The sequence below is a fragment of the Artemia franciscana genome, chromosome 15, assembly GCF_032884065.1.
Source record: "Artemia franciscana chromosome 15, ASM3288406v1, whole genome shotgun sequence".
NCBI classification, from domain to species: Eukaryota; Metazoa; Arthropoda; class Branchiopoda; order Anostraca; family Artemiidae; genus Artemia; species Artemia franciscana.
This window is the reverse complement of record NC_088877.1, coordinates 16,303,176-16,324,673: the sequence shown is the minus strand read 5'-3', so window position 1 is coordinate 16,324,673 and position 21,498 is coordinate 16,303,176. Positions and strand designations below refer to the sequence as shown.

The 21,498-nt window shown below is 36.4% G+C and overlaps 1 protein-coding gene across 1 annotated transcript in view; it reads right to left on the bottom strand.

Moving 5' to 3' along the window:
• Nucleotides 1-21,498, bottom strand: part of LOC136036101 (lysophosphatidylcholine acyltransferase-like) — a 78,585-nt gene that overhangs the window by 42,936 nt on the left and 14,151 nt on the right. Inside the window, exon 2 of the mRNA XM_065718100.1 lies at nucleotides 16,077-16,222. Within this exon, the coding sequence (XP_065574172.1) occupies nucleotides 16,077-16,222 (146 nt within the window). The remainder of the gene's footprint in view (nucleotides 1-16,076; nucleotides 16,223-21,498) is intronic.

Sequence of the window (21,498 nt, the reverse complement as noted above, 5' to 3'; positions counted from 1 at the left end):
CACCATTCAAATTGTTCGGTTGCTTCATTTGCATCACTGGTTGCAGTTTAGCATCGGTTGCTTCATTTTTTCTCAAGCGTAGTCGTAGAACATAAAAAGGGGGTCGATAGGACGGACATAAAAAACACCTCAACACATTTTCAAGTAGTAAAATTGATCTACCCCATCAAACTGTTGTTTTTTGTTATTTTGTGCCGCAAAACATCTATTTTGGCACAAATAGGGCCAAAATGGAAGTGATTACGAATTCAGAGACAGCCAATCAATTTGTCATGGGCTACACCCCTTAATTGGAGGTTTATAGTTCTCTACCATAAAAACAGAGGAAAAGAATACTTTAGCATGGGTAGCATGACTGTTGTATTTCCACTGGATTTATAGGAGCTCTATAGGAACTCCTCTTTAGACTTCTATAGAGGAGGTTCTCTAAGGGAGACATTACCCAAAATTAGCAGATAGTTAAAGATGATCAACTACCGAATAAAAGAGTATTGAAAAATAACTAATAGCGAAGAAGCTAAAGATTTATGAAATCATAGGAGCTGGCGAAGAAGATTTGAAGATGCATTAACTTAAAGGAAGGTTAATTCTGAAAACGTATTTATAAATAGAGAACTATCGAACAAAATGTGAAGAAACTACTGAAACTGGGTAGTTCATTTATAAACAACAATATCAGCTAATTTAATGGTTGCTTCTTTTAAATTTTCTTTTTTTTTCTACACCAGCTTTGTTCTCAGAAGATCACCTTCTTATAATAAATTATAAGTTATTTATAAATTATAACCTTACACATTATAATAATTCTTATAATAAACACCAACTTATCAGTCTTGCACATTTAGAATTAGTATCAAAGGGGTAATATTAACTGTCAAAAATAAACAATAAAGGTTTCTTTTTTATTTGGAACTTTATGAAGTTTATTCCCAGATTCCAGAAATTAGATTTCACCTTGTCTTAAATCATGTATAAGACGCTTAAAAGAGACCCTGTCATTCCCTCATTTGCTAATCTCGTTATTAGTAGAGGTGTAACACGGTTAGAAGAAACTTCCTTTCCTTTTGAAAAAAAAAACTATTTTGGACCTGTAACCAGGTACTAATACGAATAAAAAAGAGGGCAATGTCCCACATTAGCTTTATTAGTGCTATTTGTTTTATTCATGTTCGCGCCCAACATGTTTGGATCATTATTACCGTTATGTGACAAGCTACTACTTCACCTAAGACGAGGTTTAATGCTAATTCTGACGCTCCGGCTCCGGCTAGCAAAGTATTTAAGGATTATGTATTTACAATCATTTAATACATTGATTCCCATGCTCAACAGAAAGCTTTGAAAATGATGTTCATGTAAACATTTTCTACGCTTCAAAAACGAACCTATGTCGGCAGTGGTAAGAAAAATGAAATCGCACCATCTTGACTACTTATTGTAGAGAAACCTTCGGTTACAGTCGAATGCTGAATGAGTATATGTATTTAATTTTATATTGTACTATTATTTAAGTGTTTTTTACAAATATAATCTTATTCATATAATTTATATCTAAGGCAGAGATGTCACGAGGTCACACACTTTGATGGAATCACAAAAGCCTCTAAAATTGTTACTTAAAAATAAGATGAAAAGTTTCAGGCCATAGTGTTTACTTTGATTTTTTCGCTTTTACAGCATAGCAAGGACGGATCCAGAGGACAGTTTTAGGGGGGAGGACCCCCCCAGAAGGTTGAAAATTGCACTACTTACAGTGTCAGAGGGGCAAAATACCAAAAGGGAGCCCCCCCCCCCACTCTCAAACATTGATTCTCTGTCCGTCCCTGTGATTGCGTCCTTATCCTAAAAGCTTATTTCCTTGAGGGATTCAAGAGACCAATACCGTGCAGTATCGCTAGTATTTTCCCAACCTTCCATCAATATAACTTAATGACATTTTTTTTTTCATTGCGGTTGCATTTATATAGCGCCTTTTCAATGCGCAATAAAACGTAGTAAGGACCTATTCAATTCGGTTTTTGTAATTAATTCTAACATTAACGACCGGAGCAAAGAAAATTATTTGTGAAAAAGAGTTAAATTACATGTAGTATGTAAAAGAGTCCAGGCATGTGCAATCCAGCCAAGGTTAAAGTCGCCCTAACAACCATTTCAAGCTTATGCTATTCTACTCATTTGATTTTTCTACCGGATCCCTTCTTATTAACATCCAAAATAAACTGAAAAACCCTTCAAGAGTCTAGCCAAAAAAAAAACCAAAAATGTGTTTCATGTAAGTAAGACAGTCTGGCCAAAGGATTGGCCAGGGCACTTTTTATCGAAGGACTCGTCGTAGAAACTTCGAAAAGGGCTCATTTGATTGGAAATTAAAACTTGTGTCCTTTTTATAAGTTGAAAGTTATTTGAAGGCAACTAATCACCCTCCGACGCCCACAATTTCCCCAAATACACTATATCAACATTTTAGATAGCCATATTGTTCGACATATTTGGAAGGTCTGGAAATTATGTACATGAAGATGACAATCCCCCAAAGCCTTCAGGGTAAGGGTTGTAAATCATACCCTGGGGGCATTTATGGTTTATACAGAAAGGTTGACCGTATGAACTTCGAAGGCGGCTCATTGGATTGTTAATCAGAAGTTTTAGTGCCCTTTTTGAGATTCAGAGTGATCAGAGGGTGGGAATGCTCCCCCACACAGCTCATATTTTCCTGAAATGCATTTGATAGAAATTTTGAGATGACCATTTGATATCTTAGAAACTTCGAAAAGAGCTCATTTGATTAGAAATTGAAAGGGCTAGTGCCCTTTTTAATAGTTGAAAGTGATTGGAGGGCAACTAACTCCCCTCCCAAACCCAGCATTTCCCCAGACATATCCAATATCAATTTTGAGATAGCCATTTTGTTCAACATAATTAAAAACATCCCCAAATTCTGTTTTTGAGGATGGTAACCCCCCCCCCCACATAGACCTCAGGGCAAGAGTTGTAAGCTATGTCTGGGGCATATAAGGTATATATGGAAGGGGCGATCGCATAAACTTCGGAGGGGCTCATTGGATTCCTAATCAGATCACTACTACAAATAGCTATCAATAAATAAATGAATCTGAAAACGAACACAAATCACAATAAATACCCGATTCAAACTCAAAACGAGAAAAAACTATTATGAGTAGGGCTGATAACCCCTATGCCTTCTCAAACCTTAAACGTAATTTGTGCTTTACTGAAAACAAAATACGTTTGAAATGTTTTCACCTTTCTTACTTTCATAAATAAAAATTTATCAAAACCTTAACGAGGAAATATCAGTATATGTCAATTTAACTGACAATCCACAGTCATTTATTTATTTGTTTTTTGAGTAAAGCGCAAGTTATGTTCTAGTCTTGTAAATGCATTAGGGTTATCAGCCTTACTCGTGTTAATTTTTGATTGTTGAGTTTGACTCGGCTATTTATTGTAATTTCTGTTCGTTTTGAGACTCATTTATTTATTGATAGTGGTTTGTGATAGTTTTATGCTTGGAAGATTTTTTACTTCTTTTTCGCTCATTCTTGGCTTACTGGAACTCTTTAATTTTCTTTGAAAAATTTGTCTTGTAGAAAAAGTTTTTAAACTAATTCGAAAAAAGGGGAAAACACCTCTTACAAAACTTGAAAAAAGGGACTAATTTTCGTGCATTTGGATTTGGAAACCCCAACATTAGGATTTCTAGAACTTCCCAATAAACAATTTCAGCGGTAAAGAAACGTAGGCATGGCTTTAATTTTACAGAATGGGGGGGGGGTGGTCACAGTGTTCCTTCGGAGAAGTGAAAAAATGGAGGACCTTGTTCACATCCTAATAGAATGTCTAGAAAAACATTAAAAAATTCATGCACCCTCGTTGTTTTCCCATTCTTTTGATCCAAAAAAGGAAGAGGTTTGAACGCTCTAGGGTTACGAGAATTTAAGCCTCCTCCACTATTTTCAGGGGCCCGAGATATCAATATAATACAGAAGAAACGGGTATACCAAACATTCAGAGTACTTGGCTTAGGGTATGATATGCAAGTCGCACTTTGATAAATATGTCACGGAATTTCTTGTACAGAAAGCTAATAGACATAAACAGCAATGGCAACTGAACCTCAGTACAATCCAAATATGCATGTACACAGGACTTTATTTCTGGGTGAGGGTATTATTTGGGGACTAATAGATGAAAATGTGAGGAGTATAAGACATTTAAAAGAAAATGGGATTACTTTAGTAGGTGGACTCTTCAGAAAGAAACATGTTAATAACACAATTCTTACTTCACAATGTGCAGAAGAATTGTAGTCAGCATATATTCCAGGTGCTTCCGCTTTTGCTTGTTTTTTCCAACTTTTTATTTTTATTTTATAAACAAATGAATTTTAGAATGAATTTTCCATAGGGCGACTTGTGTCTTCCCGCCGATTCCGTTGTCTAGCCTGTTTACCGTCAAAATGATTTGAAGAGAAGAGTTGGCCTATGGAAATCCATGGTAAAAACTCATTTACCTGCAGAAAAAAATCGAAAAAAGAAGGAGATAGTAAACGAATGTGAAAGTGGCTGTAATATACGTTAACTAAAATTTTTCTGCATGTTATGAAGGAAGAACTATTTTTATTCTTTATGGTTGATTGTGTATGGCTATGCTGTTTGACCTATGTGATTATATGGATGAGTAGGGTTAAGGCCTCATTCAAGTGCTGGTCTATATTAATCACTAATTTAGGAAAACAGTCTTCCTTTTCTCCTTCTGTCTCTCTTTTTTTTCTTTTTTTTGTGTTTGTGCTGTTGCATTGGTGATTTCTCTTTTCATGATATTACGCGTCTAAAACAATGATACCAAACCATAAATGGTATCTATACAACAAGAAGAGTCCGTCTGGCGTTAAACCCCTAGAAACCATTAATTTTGTTTTTCTCCTAAAAAAAATTCAGTGATTTCTGCTCTAATCCGATGATGCACTTATAAATCTACCAAAATTATCTTTTGCATTAACTGTGATGAACGAAAAGAAGAACTCAACCAACATTTGTAGGTAGATCTTGTAAGTAGGAGATCTTACCATTAAGGAATTTTTCATGGGGGAAGAGAATTTTCAATGAAGGGGCGCCGGATTTCCCAGCATTATATAAGAAAAAAAAACGATCAAAAATTAAATAAAAAAACAATTTTTTTCAACCGAAAGTAATGAGCAACATTAAAACTTAAAATGAACAGGAATTATTACGTGTATGAGGGCGATCGTCCCCTTGTCAATACCTCGCTTTTAACGCAAAACTATTTTTAATACTATCATGGGCCGAATTCTAAAGGTCAAAGTGCCAACTGCAGATAGGGAGTTGAAGTTCAACCACCCCTGACATATAGTTTAGTAGTAGTTACCCCTGAAGCATGAGCCGTGGTGAGCAAAAGAGAACAATTTGACAAAATTAGACCATTCAACTAGACTATATAATTTACGGTACAAGCACTAAAATTAACATTCGCTTTCATTGCGGAACTTCGACCCAACCTTGTAAAATAAACATCTTGCATGGCATATCAATATTAATTGCTATATTGCATAAATCTGGAGTATCTGATGAGGGAGATGTTAACGTATCCTTGACTTAGAATCGGGGCTCAATTGGCAGTTTAATGAAGTTATATACACCACCCAACTGATGCTCAACCTTCAGTTCAATATTTGCTTCTATGCTAGAGTTTATTTGGAAAAGAGCTACGATCCCTCTTCGCTCAAAATCCTCTTAGTTCGCAAGAAATTCACCAGCAATATTAAAAAAAGATGACTGAATGAAAACTCTTGGCTCCCTCCAACAATAAACTTAAATCACTTCCCCATTTCAAGCTTAATTAAGAAGAGGTTCTAGTCAGAAGTATCTACGTAGAAATTTAGTTGGAAAAAGGGTAAATTATTTTTTGAGCGAATTGTGATAAAACTATTTTATTAACGGAAGGAAAATATAGTAATAACAAATTTAAGAAAATACTGAAAGTATTAGGGTGATCTAAAAGCTCTTTGATTCAGTTGGAAGAGGGCTGAAAATCCCTCTAACATGGTTAATATAGGCATACAAACTATACAAATGTCAAAACACATCCCTTGAAAAATTAGTTCCGAAAGATGATTTTTTTTAGGCTATCCTGACTAACGGAAATAATGGGTAAGGATATTTAAGTTTACCTGTAGTTACAGAAGAAATAGGCAGTGATCTTAATTATATTTTTTATAGTTAATTTTGAATTAGACACATGATACATTCAACTCCCTGTCAAAATAATATTGTTTGCCCTCCTTGGTTCCCTATACTTGCTACAGATTCTTGGTGTCGCTAGCCCGCAAAGGTTTTTCACCCCCTGCCATAGATCTTGCATCAACTGCGAACAAGCAAATTGGCGCATTTGAACTCCGTCCCAATTAACTGCAATTAAAAGATACATCTGGACTACATATCAAACGCGGTTCAGGAAACTCTTACTGAAGTGTGCGCACCAGAGTATAAGCATACATATTCCCTTTGCTGTGGTGCGCCCATTCACCATCACTAAGGAATTAACCAAAGACTATGTGTAACTGATAAGAGTGAAAACTCAAATTAGTGCCAAGTATATGTCTTTTTAAAAGTAGATTAGCCTCCCCTAAATAGCCAGATACTTTCCTTTTTAGGCATTTTGAAATGCAGGGGAGGTTAAAGAGCCCAAAACTATTTAACTAGTAGGTCTACCAATTTAAACCTAGGCCTACTTTGTGCAGCCTGGACAGGTCTATTGAATAGTCTTTGAAACAAAACCATTATGGGTAATTTGTTACTTACACAGAGACTACAAATTTAAATCGTATAAATATCCAAATTAGGCTAGGCCTATATCATTATCGTACAAATTATCCAGTTTTATTTGAAATTTTTCACTTATTTAGAAACCTTTTTAATGCTTTTGCCAGCCATTTCGCTGCGTTTGACACTAGTAGTTTCAATTTCATATCTTTCCATGTTAAATCGCCATAGTTACTCATACTCTTTGGAACTAACATGAAAATGTAGCTTTTCCAAAGCTGCATTATTTGAGTAAAAACTATTGAGATAATAAGGACAACCTAAAGCTTAGTTTGTAAATTGGCAGTAGCTAAGATTTCTGTTTTTTTCTGGGAGGGGGGGGGAGTCAACTATGGAAAGTTCCTCTCAGAGATATTGCCCAATGAAAACCACATTTTTTATACTTTTAAGTTTTGGAGAGGAGGGTTGAGTTTTTCTCTCTGGAACTCTTCATGGACAAATACAACTTAGCGCCCGAAATATTAAACGTTATGATTATAGGTTGGACCGGGCTGCCGATAAGAGGGTTCGGCGCTGAAATTGAATAGCTTTAGAAAATGCAAGTGCAGGCTTCTGGAATTAGACGGGTTAGGGCTAAGATTAAGATTATATGGCTAAGATTAAGATTAAATGGCTAAGATTAAGATTAAATGGCTAAGATTAAGATTAAATGGCTAAGATTAGATCACACAACTTCGACTGTATTTGTGTAAATCCTGTAGACACTCGTAACACCGATCTGCTATGATAACTGTCATTTACACATATATCAAAAATTCAGCTATTTTCAGAAATGGATCGTAAAAAACATAAATTTACATAATATATTTACATAACTTCAATAATTTGAAAGTTTTACATCAGAAATGCCTTGCTCATTAATTTTCTGAGAGGTTTTCCCAATACCTTGTCATAGTGATTATTTAAAGTTAAGTATCAGTTAAAAATCCATAAACGTCATTTCCCTATCTTGGTGCAAGGGCACCCATAAGCTAAATTTTAGGGGGGGGGCTTGCCTGGTCTAATTGGCACTTCTAATGTTGTATATAGACCCCAGCACTGCGCCAGTGCAAGCATCAAACCCCGCTGACGAGAGGTCCGGTCGACCACCGTCAAAATGTCGTAATGCCACCAGTGCGCGCCACTGGATGTGGTGGCGGCGTTTAGCTGACTTAAAATTAATTTGAACTAATTCTTTATTGCGTCAATCGCGATTTTGGGGCTTTTCTTTTCTCGTGTGACTAAGGATTTCAATTTTCCTGCTTAGAAATCAAGTGCGGTTTTCAAAATTAAACAAACAAGTGCGCACACAAACAGTTTGCAAGAATTCCTTGTGCTTCCAGGGTGAGTTTTTATTCAGCACTAGTTCTTGTAGCACATCCATTGAATAGACAATTATCTTTCGAACAGACACCCGATTAAATTCCAGGTAGGAACTTGAGATTTAAGGACCTCTCTATTTCAAGACACCTTGGTATAGCAAAGAATCAAAACAAAAATATAAAAATTTAAGATAGTGTCTTCCAGCCATGGGGGAAGTAATTTTATACAGTATTTTCACATAATATCAATAATGTAAAAGTTATTATTTCAATAATCTTACGTTCTGAGAGGTTCTTCCACTACCTTCTCATAGTGATCATTTGAAGTTCAGCATGACTTAAAAACCCATAAATACCCAAAAACCTTCTCATAGTGATCATTTGAAGTTCAGCATGACTGAACTTTTTTTTTTTTTCTTCTTCTTTTTTTTAATTAGTGTTAGCCTTTATTTATTTATATTCTGGTATTAAGGAGTAATTGAGTGAGAGTGTTTTGCCCTTCTTTAGTTTCCGTTTTTTTTAGTTTCTGTTTTTTTTTTGTTTTTTTTTCTTATTAAATTAGGTTGAGAATCAGAGGATTGCAGCCGTCCAACATCAGACTCTTTGAGCCTTCCCCAGGGCGGTTGTGTGTATTTATAGTTTTTGTAATTAGTAGTTAATAAAGATAGTTCTAATCAAAAAAACTTAAAAACCCATAAATGTGAAAATCGTTACCATAGTCCTTTATAATTTTACATAATATCTTTACATAATATCAATAATTTAAAAGTCTTGCATTAGAAATACCTTGCTCGCTAAGTTTCTTATAGGTTCTCCCACTATCTTTTCATTGTGATCATTAAAAGTTCAGCATCACTTAAAAGCCCATAAATGTGAAAATCCCTACCTCGGCGTAGTAAGTTTTACATAAATTTTTACATAATATCAATAACTTAAAAGTCTTAATTGTAAATACCTTGCATCTTCTCCTAGTGATCATTTAAAGTTCAGTATCACTTAAAAACCGATAAATATCAAAATTATAAACCTTGGTGTATTATGCAAAATCGGCCGTGATAATTAAAAGTGCCACATTTGCCATTTTTGTAACTTTTCAGGAGAGTCAAAAAATGAAAAGAAGTTGGTCGGCTGTCGTTGCTCAGAAGGATGTGGCTAATGGGGATAAAGGGAACTTTTGCTGATAAGAAAGAGACATAAACCACTTAGAGGATCATGGCTCTTTTTATCTTCGTAACAGTACACAAGATAGGACAATTCTGACTGCACCATTCGATTCCTCGTACTTATTTTACCTATGATACATGGATAACTCATTTTCAACCAAAATGGCAGGTGTCGCACTTTTAATTATCACAGCCAAAATGTTTCCCTAAACTTACTTCTGGCACTCGTCTGAGCCAGATCTTACAAATTTTTCAGGTACTTCAGTCACCCTGTATTATTATTATTATGTATTATTATGCATTATCATTATTATTTATTATTATGTATTATTATGTATTAGTTGAATTAGTAAGATAATTTGAATCAACCGAAGGATGAATTAAAGGTTGTTCTTCGCAACAATCCATTGCAGGGCTGTCAAATCAAATCCTTTAAAGGACTAGTTCAACCCTTTAAAATGTGTCTGCGCGACATAACGTAACTCAATATTCATTTTACCACAACTAATAATTATTGTATTGAATACGTAGCATAGATCAAATCTAAATGGCGCGAAGTTACAATGGATAAAACAAGTATAACGCACTATACTGAAGATTCAGATTCTTCATATCTATCAAGCAGTTCGTGGTAACGAACTGTAGTAAAGAGCGACCCGGCTCAATAGTAACCAAAACTCTAAAAAATGGAATTTTGATACCAATAGCTACATCAAAAGAATTGCATTTTGATGCTGATTTTAAATATATACGTTTCATCAAGTTTAGTCTTACCCATCAAAAGTTACGAGCCTGAGAAAATTTGGCATATTTTAGAAAATAGGGGGAAACACCCCCTAAAAGTCACAGAATCTTAACAAAAATCACACCATCAGATTCAGTGTATGAGAAAACTCTATTGTAGAAGTTTCAAGCTCCTATATACAAAAATGTGGAATTTTGTATTTTTTGCCAGAAGGCAGATCACGGATGCGTGTTTATTTGTTTGTTTGTTTTTTGTTTTTTTCCCAGGGGTGATCATATCGACCCAGTGGTCCTAGAATGTTGCGAGAGGTCTCATTCTAATGGAAATGAAAAGTTCTAGTGCCCTTTTTAAGTGACCGAAAAAATTGGAGGGCACCTAGGCCCCCTCCCACGCTAATTATTTTCCGAAAGTCACCAGATCAAAATTCTGAGATAGCCATTTTATTCAGCGTAGTAGAAAAACCTTATAACTATGTCTTTGGGGACGACTTACTCCCCCAAAGTCCCCGTGGGAGGGGCTACAAGTTACAAACTTTGACCAGTGATTACATATAGTAATGGTTATGGGGAAGTGTACAGACGTTTTCAGGGGGATTTTTTGGTTGGGGGAGGGGTCGAGAAGAGGGGGATATGTTGTGGGAACTTTCCATCGAGGAATTTCTCATTGGGAAAGAAAATTTCCATGAAGGGAGCGTAGGATTTTCTAGCATTATCAAAAAAAACAATGAAAAAACAAGAGCTAAGAGCTCATATGGCACTTGTGACGAGGCGAGAAGAGCTAAGAGCCAAGAGATCATATGGTATGAGCTCTAACAAAATTCTAGGAATCAATAGATTGATTTAAAAAGGAAAATAAGAGGCTTAATGCCGGTCAAGATTTAAAATAAGAGCTCTGAGTCACAAAGTCCTTCTAAATATCAAAATTCATTAAGATCCGATCACCCACTCGTAAGTTATAAATACCTAATTTTTTCTAATTTTTCCTCTCCCTTTTGCCCCCCAGATGGTCGAATCTGGGAAAACGACTTTATCAAGTCAAATTGTGCAGCTATTGACACGCCTACCAATTTTCATCGCCCTAGCACGTCCAGAAGACAAAACTGGCCAAATCACTGAACCCCGCCCCCCAACTCCCCCAAAGAGAGCGAATCCAGTACGATTCTGTCAATCAAGTATCAAGGACATTTGTTTATTCCATCCACCAAGCTTCATCCCGATTCCTACACTCCAAGTGTTTTTTCCAAGATTTCCCCCTCCAAATCCCCCCAATGTCAAAAGATCTGGTCGGGATTTGAAATAAGAGCTCTGAGACATGAATTCCTTCTAAAAATCAAATTTCATTACGATCCGATCATCTATTCGTAAGATATAAATACCCCAATTTTCATGTTTTCCAAGAATTCCGGTTTCCCCCTCCAACTCCCCCCCCATGTCACAGGATCTGGTCGGAATTTGAAATTAGAACTTTAAAGTAAAGGATCCTTCTAAATATCAAATTTCATTAAGATCTGGTCACCCTTTCGTAAGTTACATATACCTCAATTTTCAAAATTACCCCCCCCCCCCAATTCCACCAAAGAGAGCAGATCCAGTCCAGTTATGTCAGTCACGTGTCTTAGACAGGTTTCTATTCTTCCCATCCAGTTTCATCCTGATCTTACCGCTTTAAGTATTTTCTAAGATTTCCGGTCCCCCCCAACTGCCCCCCCAATTACGCTTGATCCGGTTGAGATTTAAAATACGATATGGGAGTTACGAGGTCCTTCTAAATATGAAGTTTAATGAAGATCCGATCACTCCTTCGTAAGTTAAAAATACGTCATTTTTCTTATTTTTCAGAATTCCCCCCCCCCCGCAATTGAGCGGATCCGTTCCAATTATGTAAATCACGTATGCAAGACTTTTGCTTATTTTTCCAACCAAGTTTCATCCCAATCCCTCCAATCTAAGCGTTTTCCATCATTTTAGGTTTCCCCACCCCAAACTTCCCCCAATGTCACCAGATCCGGTCAGGATTTAAAATAAGAACTTTGAGACGCAATATCCTTCTAAATGTCAAATTTCATGGAGATCCAATCACCCGTTCGTAAGTTAAAAATACCTCATTTTTTCTAATTTTTCAGAATTAACCCCCCCCCCCACTACCCCAAAGAGAGCGGATCGGTTCTGGTTATGTCAATCAAGTATCTAGGACTCGTGTTTTTTTCCCACCAAGTTTCATCCCGATCCCTCCACTCTAAGTGTTTTCCAAGTTTTAGGTTTCCCCCTCCCAACTCTCCCCCCCCCCCCAATGTCACCAGATCTGGTCGGGTTTAAAATAAGAGCTCTGAGCCACGATATCCTTCTAAATATTAAATTTCATTGAGATCCGATCACCCGTTCGTAAGTTAAAAATACCTCATTTTTTTTTATTTTTTCAGAAATACCCCCCCCCCCCAACTACCCCAAAGGGAGCGGATCCATTCCGTTTATGTCAATCATCTATCTAGGACTTGTGTTTATTTTTCCCACCATGTTTCATCCCGATCCCTCCACTCTAAGTGTTTTCCAAGTTTTAGGTTTCCCCCTCTCAACTCCCCGCCCCCATCACCAGATCCGGTCAGGATTTAAAATAAGAGCTCTAAGACCTCATTTTTCTAATATTTAAGAATTACTCCCCCCCCAACTACCCCAAAGAAAGCGAATCAGTTCCGATTATGTCAATCATGTATCTGGGACTTGCGCTTATTTTTCCCATCAAGTTTCATCCCGATTCCTCCACTCTAAGTGTTTTCCAAGATTTTAGGTTTCCCCCCCCCCCTCCAACTCCCCCCAATATCATCAGACCCGGTCGGGATTTAAAATAAGAGCTCTGAGACACAATATCATTCCAAACATCAAATTTCATTAAGATCCAATCACCTGCTCATAAGTTAAAAATACTTAATTTTTTCTATTTTTCCGAATTAACCGGCCCCAACTCCCCCCCCCCCCCCAGATGGTCAAATCGGGAAAACGACTATTTCTAATTTAATCTGGTCGCTTGCCAAATTTAATCGTCCTAGCTTACCTGGAAGTGCCTAAAGTAGCAAACCGGGACTTTAGGTTTTCCCCTCCAACTCCCCCCAATGTCATCAGATCCGGTCGGGATTTAAAATAAGAGCTCTGAGACACAATATCATTCCAAACATCAAATTTCATTAAGATCCAATCACCCGCTGCTAAGTTAAAAATACTTTATTTTTTCTATTTTTTGCGAATTAACCAGGCCCCCACTCCCCCCCCCAGAGGGTCAAATCGGGAAAACGACTATTTCTAATTTAATCTGGTCGCTTGCCAAATTTAATCGTCCTAGCTTACCTGGAAGTGCCTAAAGTAGCAAAACCGGGACTTTAGGTTTTCTCCTCCAACTCCCCCCAATGTCATCAGATCCGGTCGAAATTTAAAATAAGAGCTCTGAGACACAATATCATTCCAAACATCAAATTTCATTAAGATCCAATCACCCGCTGCTAAGTTAAAAATACTTTATTTTTTCTATTTTTTGCGAATTAACCGGGCCCCCACTCCCCCCCCCAGATGGTCAAATCGGGAAAACGAATATTTCTAATTTAATCTGGTCCGGTCCCTGATACGCTTGCCAAATTTCATCGTCCTAGCTTACCTGGAAGTGCCTAAAGTAGCGAAACCGGGACCGACAGACAGACCTACAGACAGACAGAGAGAGAGACCGACAGAATTGGCGATTGCTATATGTCACTTGGTTAATACCAAGTGCCATAATAAATATGAAAAAGTTTTTTCAACGGGAAGTAAGGAGCAGCATTAAAACTTAAAACGAACAGATTTTATTACGCACATGAGGGGCTCACCTCCTCCTAATACCCCGCTCTTATACGCTAAAGTATTTTTAGTAAATTCAACTATTTATTCTACGGCTTTTGTGATTCAGGGGTCATTCTTAAGGAATTGGGACAAAATTTAAGCTTTACTGTAAAGAGCGAGGTACTGAAGGGGGGGGGGGTGAACCCCCTCATATCCGTAATAAAAACATGAGAATACAAAAGTTCATTACGTAAGCTAATTTGTAAGTTACGTATATCTTTTTCTAATAAAAACATTCGTAAAAAATTAAAAGTTCTAGCTGCCTTTCTAAGTAACTAAGAAATCGGAGGGCAACTAGGCCTCCTCCCCCGCTCTTTTTTTCTCAAAATCATACGATCAAAACTATGAGAAAGCCATTAAGACAAAAAAAAATAAATTTGGAAATTTCGTTTTAATTATTCATCTGCGGAGAGCCAAAATCAAAACATGGATTGATTAAAAAACGTTCAGAAATTAAATAAAAATAAACAGGTTTTTTCTAACTGAAAGTAAGTAGCGACATTAAAACTTAAAACGAACAGAAATTACTTCGTATGTGAAAGGGGCTGCTTCCTCATCAACGCCCCGCTCTTTACGCTAAAGTTTTTGCTGTTAAAGTATAGTTGAGAGAAAGAGTCAAACTTTAGCATAAAGAGCGGGGCGTTGATGAGGAAGCAGCCCCTTTTATATACGAAGTAATTTCTGTTCGTTTTAAGTTTTAATGTCGCTCCTTACTTTCAGTTAAAAAAACTTGTTTTTTTTTAAATTTAATTGTACTATAGATCCAACATGTTATGGATGTTAGTCATCAAAGGAGTTCCAATTATATTTCCAAATTAGCTGAAGACCTACTTATATGATATAAAAAACAACACTCAAGAAGTGAAATTAGGATCATCATAATAAAATATACCAAAATCTGATGAAATATAATACTTTTGTGACAAAAATTATGGAAACTACAACAAAGAATTATGAAAATTGGGCCGCCCAGAACTTATTATATTAAATACCCACCCTAACCAAAATACCAACTCTATATATTCAATATCTAATTAAATTATACCTACACAGTAGTTTATATCAATGTGTCTAAGCTAATTATCTCTAAATGCAGACAGGCAAACCGGTTTTAAACATATGAAACAAATCAAACTTCTTGATGTCGTCAGTTTATCACACAAGTACCACTGAAGACGCTCACATGCGAGTCTAAAGTCAAGTAAAAACACAAGAACGGGGGGAGGATTGAGCCCGTGCCCGTCTCAGAATTATTTTGATGTTTAATATTTCTCCTGTAATGTCCCTTTTCGGGTATTTTACATATTTTAGCTGCTTTTTTTTGCTTAGGTCCTCCCCACTAAAATGAATTTATGAGTGCGTGCCCGTATAAAATAACAGTAATAATAATATGCACATTTAATTCTTTTAAAGAGTAATTACTATCAATATGCACTCCTGTAGGTGCTTCATATTGGATTATCAGATTTTATTGTAAGACTCAAGCACAATGTTCTTAATTACAACTTCATGGTTCCGTTAATTGAAATAATTTGATGATCATTCCAGAAAGAATTGGTTACAATGTTACCCCTAAAATCTCAATGCGACTGGGAAATTATTTAAACAATTACAATTTACGTGTAACAGTAAATTTAGAGTGCAGTTTAAAAAAATTGGAGAAATTTGGCATAGACTTTGTACCATGGGGTGGCACCCAGTTCAAAATAAAAAGAAAGCTTAAAACACATCCCAGCACAAAATCAACTGATGCCAACACAGTCCACCAATCCTGTGTTTCTTGTCTATTTTACCTGAAGGGTTGCTACTCCTTGAGTACGTATTTTTAAAAACCACACTGCCTTTCCATGACGTATAAATAATAGTTCAATAGGGAAAATTCTTTTATTAGACGTGAAACACAAGTACAAAAAGAGATATCTGGATATTTCGGTCACATACACAGAGGCCGTCTCCAGCAGATAAACTCTTATCTGCTGAAAACTGCCATTGTGTATGTTACCAATATATCCAAGTATATTTCTAGGTGAAATAGGGCTAAATAAATTTTTAGTTGAGGAGTATATTCCCAAAACGTTGTTGGGAAATTCTGACTGAAATCAAGGACGAGAAATTGATATAGACAATTTTACAATGCTTACCTCCTTTTTCCTTCCAGAGGATAATCTCTTATTTCCTTTTCTGTTACACCATATGTTCCTGCGACAGAAAGGATCCAGCACACAGCAACACAAATTGCAACTCCTATCAAACGAATGGGCAGTACGAGTATAGTAAACAAGGCGATCTGAAAAAAAAATTAACATAAGCACCATTGTCATTGTTTTCAACTAAAATCATCGCTATAAATGATGTTTGTAAGCACTTTCTAGAATCCTTAGACAGGAGCGCAAAATTGGAATGAAAGTTCTGTGAGTTCATCCTTTCCCTAATTTTATTTTACGATTTTGTCCGTAAAACAACATACCTGTGTCTTGTTGTTCTGAAGATTTAGCTTCCTTCCAAAAAAAGGACCTTTCCAAAATTATGTCTTATCTGAAACTTTCATTTAAAAATACACATTTCTTTATTTAGCTAGTAGCTCATTGAAACCCCCTCCTTTTTCTGTCTTTCTTACAATTCATATGTATTTCTTACATCTTTTAAATTTACCTTTCCCTTACTGGTCCCCCCTCAAAGAAAATATTCTGGGATCGCTCATGTAGTCCAATATTAATTAGAACCACTAAATTCACTTACTATTGTAAAATCCCTTCAACATATAAGCTGAAAATTGCTTTTGATTGTATGGCGTGGTTGCTGAGTAAAGGCCTGCCGCCTTATGACCCGTGTGGGCTGTATTCAAATGAGGACGTGTCTACATTTAGTTCCAATAAGAATAGAATCAGTATCAGTAGCTGGCAAGCAACAATAAAAAAGAGAAAAGTCCAGAATTTTTTTTTTAACATGTATTGTTAAATGCTAAGTTGTAAAGTAAGGTGTTTCAATCTTGGATAAAATTGTGTGAAAAACGTGTATCTCCTACTATGTTTTTTCCCCTCGGTGTTGAAAACAAAAGTATAAGATGTGTATCCGTATTGTTTGACAATTTCTGTTTTCCAGTGTAAAAATTGCGTCACCGCAGCAGCAAAATGAAACAGAGCTCAAAATTGTCAAAAACAGACCCAAAGCTAAAACTAAATTTTAGAACTATAAAATGAAAGAATAACAACCATAAATCTGTAATTTGGCATCATTCGCTGACATCCCTTCATTAGGACCCCCAGTGGGAATTTCCCCAATGTGGGAAAATTTAAGCCATTAAAAATAACTTAACGTTTTGAGTCGCAACATGTGATGAAATGTTGCCAAGTATACCCTGAGTATATCTGTTCCGGCTACAAAATATAATGTATAGCCAGAACAGGTACAATTTACGTACGGTTCAGAAGCTTTATTTTACAAAATATCCTCAAAAACTACCTCAGACTGAATAAAAATCATTTTAAAAAACAAAGTTTTTCCGAGGGACGTAAAGAGCGAAGTTGAAACTTAAAACGAAAAAAAATTCACAGCCTATGTAATATATATCAATAAAACTGATTTGGGAGTCAAAAGTGAGTATGTAGCCTGACAGCAATAAACGAATCTATAAAGCTTTTCATAGTCTTACACAACTTATGACATCAGTAGCTTTCAGTATACAATGAAAGTTATCTTAAAAGCATAAGCGTAAATTACATTTTTTTCATTAACCGCGAAGTAGTTGAACAGCATACAGAAATATTGGTTTAATTTATTAGGTAGAATTTTGGTCTCGCCATCTATAAATACGTGAGTAATATACAGTCTTAAATTGTAAGAAATATGCTTTGGTATTACTTGAAATGAAGATCAAACATAATCTAATTCTAGAAATCTGATTATTTATCTCTATACAATAGTGGATTTCAAGCTATGATACAAATTCTAAAGCTATTCAATAGTTTTAATACTATCAAGATAGCTTTACTTCGAACTTGTATACAAAATAATCATGACTTGTCCTTTTCAGAACCAAAACAAGAGCCAGTCATTGAACTGAGCCATTGTGCAGAGGTGATAGCAAATTAAACGTAAAAAAAGCAACAATTATAAAATGTATTGTTGCTTTACCTAAAAGGGATTGATCCTAAAAGCGATTGATAATATTTTTATTCTGAAAAAAGTGTCCTTAATTGGTTTGCTTTCACTGTACCTAAACTCCTACACTGTTTTGTGTTCTCAGAAAAGCGCTAGTTTTCTATAATCCCAAAAGAATAAAAGGTAAGGTAAAGAATACGGCATTAGACTTTACAGTCCCTACCAGACGTGCCGATCTCCGTTTCTTGGCCCTTCAGCCGGGAAGTGCAATGGGGGGTTGGGGGCTAACCATCCTGTGCTTTCGCACACCCTTCCTGTTTACCTTCCCCAGATTTCTCCAAGTACCCATTTAGAGCTGGATGACTCTGGCTAAGCTTACAGAGTCACGCCACTGACCCCGTCCCAAACTAAATAATTGGGTACACTAGGATTCGAACCTTAGCTCTCTCAGACAAGGGATCCTGAATCCAGCGCACCAATCCAATCGGCCAGGACGGCTAAATAGTTGGTTTATTTGTACTATTTTTGTTGACATACGATATATTAGAATTGTTTTGATAGTTTTTGTCTGTTTTGAGTTTCAACTTCGCTCTTTACTTCCCTCGGAAAAACTTTGCTTTTTAAAATTACCCTGTTCTTTTTCGACTAAAATTTAATGTAAAAAAACAAAGCTGCCATGATCTTTTCTATTTATAAGGAATAATGTATGTTCGTTTTAAGTTTTGATGTTATTCCTAAGTTTCAGTTGAAAACTTATTTTTAATATAATTTCTAACAATCATCGATCTAGGGGAGATAAGACACCTCTAGAAAATACTGTAAACAACCTTGACAGCTACTTAACATAAGTTCATTGCTACTTAACATAAAGTTCATTATCCATGTTTCACAAGACAATACATGATTTTTAGGAAAGTTTGTTTTTCGATCAGCAAAAAGCAGCTTTTACTCGGCCGAATTCACCTAAAAAAGCCATAGTGAAGACAAGGCCTTATAAATCGCCTACTGACAAACAGAAACTAGAAGGCTACTGTGAAGAAAGAGATGCTTTTTAAGGGGCTCATTTAAAAGCTTATATTTATATATATATATATTCGCTTTTTATAAATTTGACCTGATGGCACAAAGTGCACTTTCGGTCGTTTCCCCCATTTTTTTTTTAAATGAAAAAAGTGCCATTTTCAATGAAATGACCAAAAAAGGGTGTTTTTCAAAACCTAGGGAGAAGCAAAAACTAAGGGGGCAAGGACATCCCTTCCCCTCAATTACCGCCGTTAGAAGTAACACACAGGCTTTATTGCAGAGTGAAGTTTGAAGGTTCAATTCAAAACTGTTGATCATTCAAGCTTAATTTTTGGTAGATTTTTAGTTGAAAAGCTTTTAGTTTTAGTTGATATGTTTTCAGAATAATCTTTTACTTTTTAGATGAGTAGGTGATTTATGAAACATATTAAGAGGGTCTGGTGGGGGAGTATGTGTGAGGGGTTCTTATAAACCTCCAGTTAAGTGCTTTGGACCATAATTATTGCAATGGTACTGTTATATGCTTCCAAACTCTTACACTTAAGAAGTGGTACCAAAAGTGCCGTTTTTAGTGCTATATGGCACTTTTGGATGGCGAAATTGATAAAAAAGCACGTATATATGACCAATAGATTTAAAATGAACCTTCCCGGGATATGCTTTAAAAAATGAGTGCATCACATTTGCAAAAATAGTGGATTATCTGAAAAGTAATCATAAAAAGGGACAAACCATGATTAAAAAAAAAATCCAAGCTGGAACTGAACGCATGATAATCTAAATTGAAGTCCTGCGCTGTACTAAGAGAGCCATGCCTCTAATAATGTAATATAATATACTGGTGTTTGTAGGACTTTAATTAGGTAGCTTATAAAGGGGCCTGGAGGAGGAATTTGTGGGAGGTGTTCTTGCAAAACCTCCAGTTAAGCGTTTTGGACCCTAATTATTACAATGATACCGTTTTATGCTTCCAAGATTTTCTACTTAAGAAATGGCACCAAAAGTGTTGTTTTCACAAATTTTTTCACAAGGCAGTTTTTTTTTCAAAACGAGCTTTTAACTTTTGGTTACTATGGGCTGTGGTTCACTCTTTACTAGGTTGCAGCTACCGCTACAACTATGATCTCAAACAGGCTTAACCAATAGATCCTGTGTACTCGGCACAGCAGAAAGGGTGAGGTGGGGGGGGGCTATAAATATCAATTTCACATAAGCGCCACGTGACATCGTATGGATAATCGCAACCATTATGCGGCTTAACTTGATTTACTTCGGACTTAAAATGTGGGCCAATTATATTGTGTTTATGTTGAGCTTTAAAAGAGTTAAACTTCTTGGAAAGAGGGTATCCCCCATCCCAACATATTTGGCTTTTCAGTGAAAAAAAAAGGCCCGTCAAATATTAAAAGGAGGTCGTACAATTTTTAACAACTTATTATAGATTTACCATAATTTTCACCAAATTCTCGATCGGTAATACATCAGTAAACATCTGTATATATTGGTAAAATTACTGTTCCATGGGGTCAGTTTTTGCGTGGATGGATAAGGATTTACCAGGGCAGGCTTTTTTGGATCTATTGTGCATCTAAAAGGCGCAAAATAAAACGCTTAAGAAAACAAATTTCTTTTATGTATTTTAAATAAAAAATCAAGAATGGAGTAATAATACTTGACTTTAGTCTCATCTGACCTTGGTGGTCGTCTCGGCGTCTTTCTCCTCACGAGCGAGTGTATGTGTCGCCTATACTACTCTCTGTTTTGTGCCATCCTGAGAAGACTAGGGGGGTTGCAGTCGGATAAGTTCTCTTTCCAGCGCTTCGGAGGGCAGCCACGAGGGCGAAAACCGTGGATGCGACCTTTGAAGGGAATCTTCAGCAATTGGACATGCGCTGTAGGTGGCCATGCCACTTGGATTGTTGGACACAGCCCTCGTCCAGGAAGGTAGTATTATACTGCAGTATTTCGAGTGGGTCGCATTTGAAACTCGATCTACGTATGTTATGCCAACGATTCGACACAGCAGCTTTGTCTCAAACGCGGCGACTCACCTGGAGTCCTTTACTCTGACTGTCCACGTTTCATAGCCGTACGTAGCTATAGGAATGATGATGGAGCAGAAAAGTTTTAGCTTCACAGAGATTCGATTGTGCTTCTATATTGGCACCAGAAGTTTAAAGCCGGTGCTACCCAAAGCGAGGCGTCTTTCGATGTCCACTCAGAGATTATTGTTGCTCGTGATCTGGCTCCCCAGATATATAAAGCTGTCTACCCATTTTATTTCACTCCATTAAGCTTTACTTTTGGCGGGGATGGGTTATTGAACCTTGACATGCGCATGGCTTTCGTTTTATCGTCGTTGATCTTCATTCCGAAGGTTCGCGTAACTACTTCTAGGATTTTAGAATGGTATTTGATAATACCATTCTCAATTCCCTC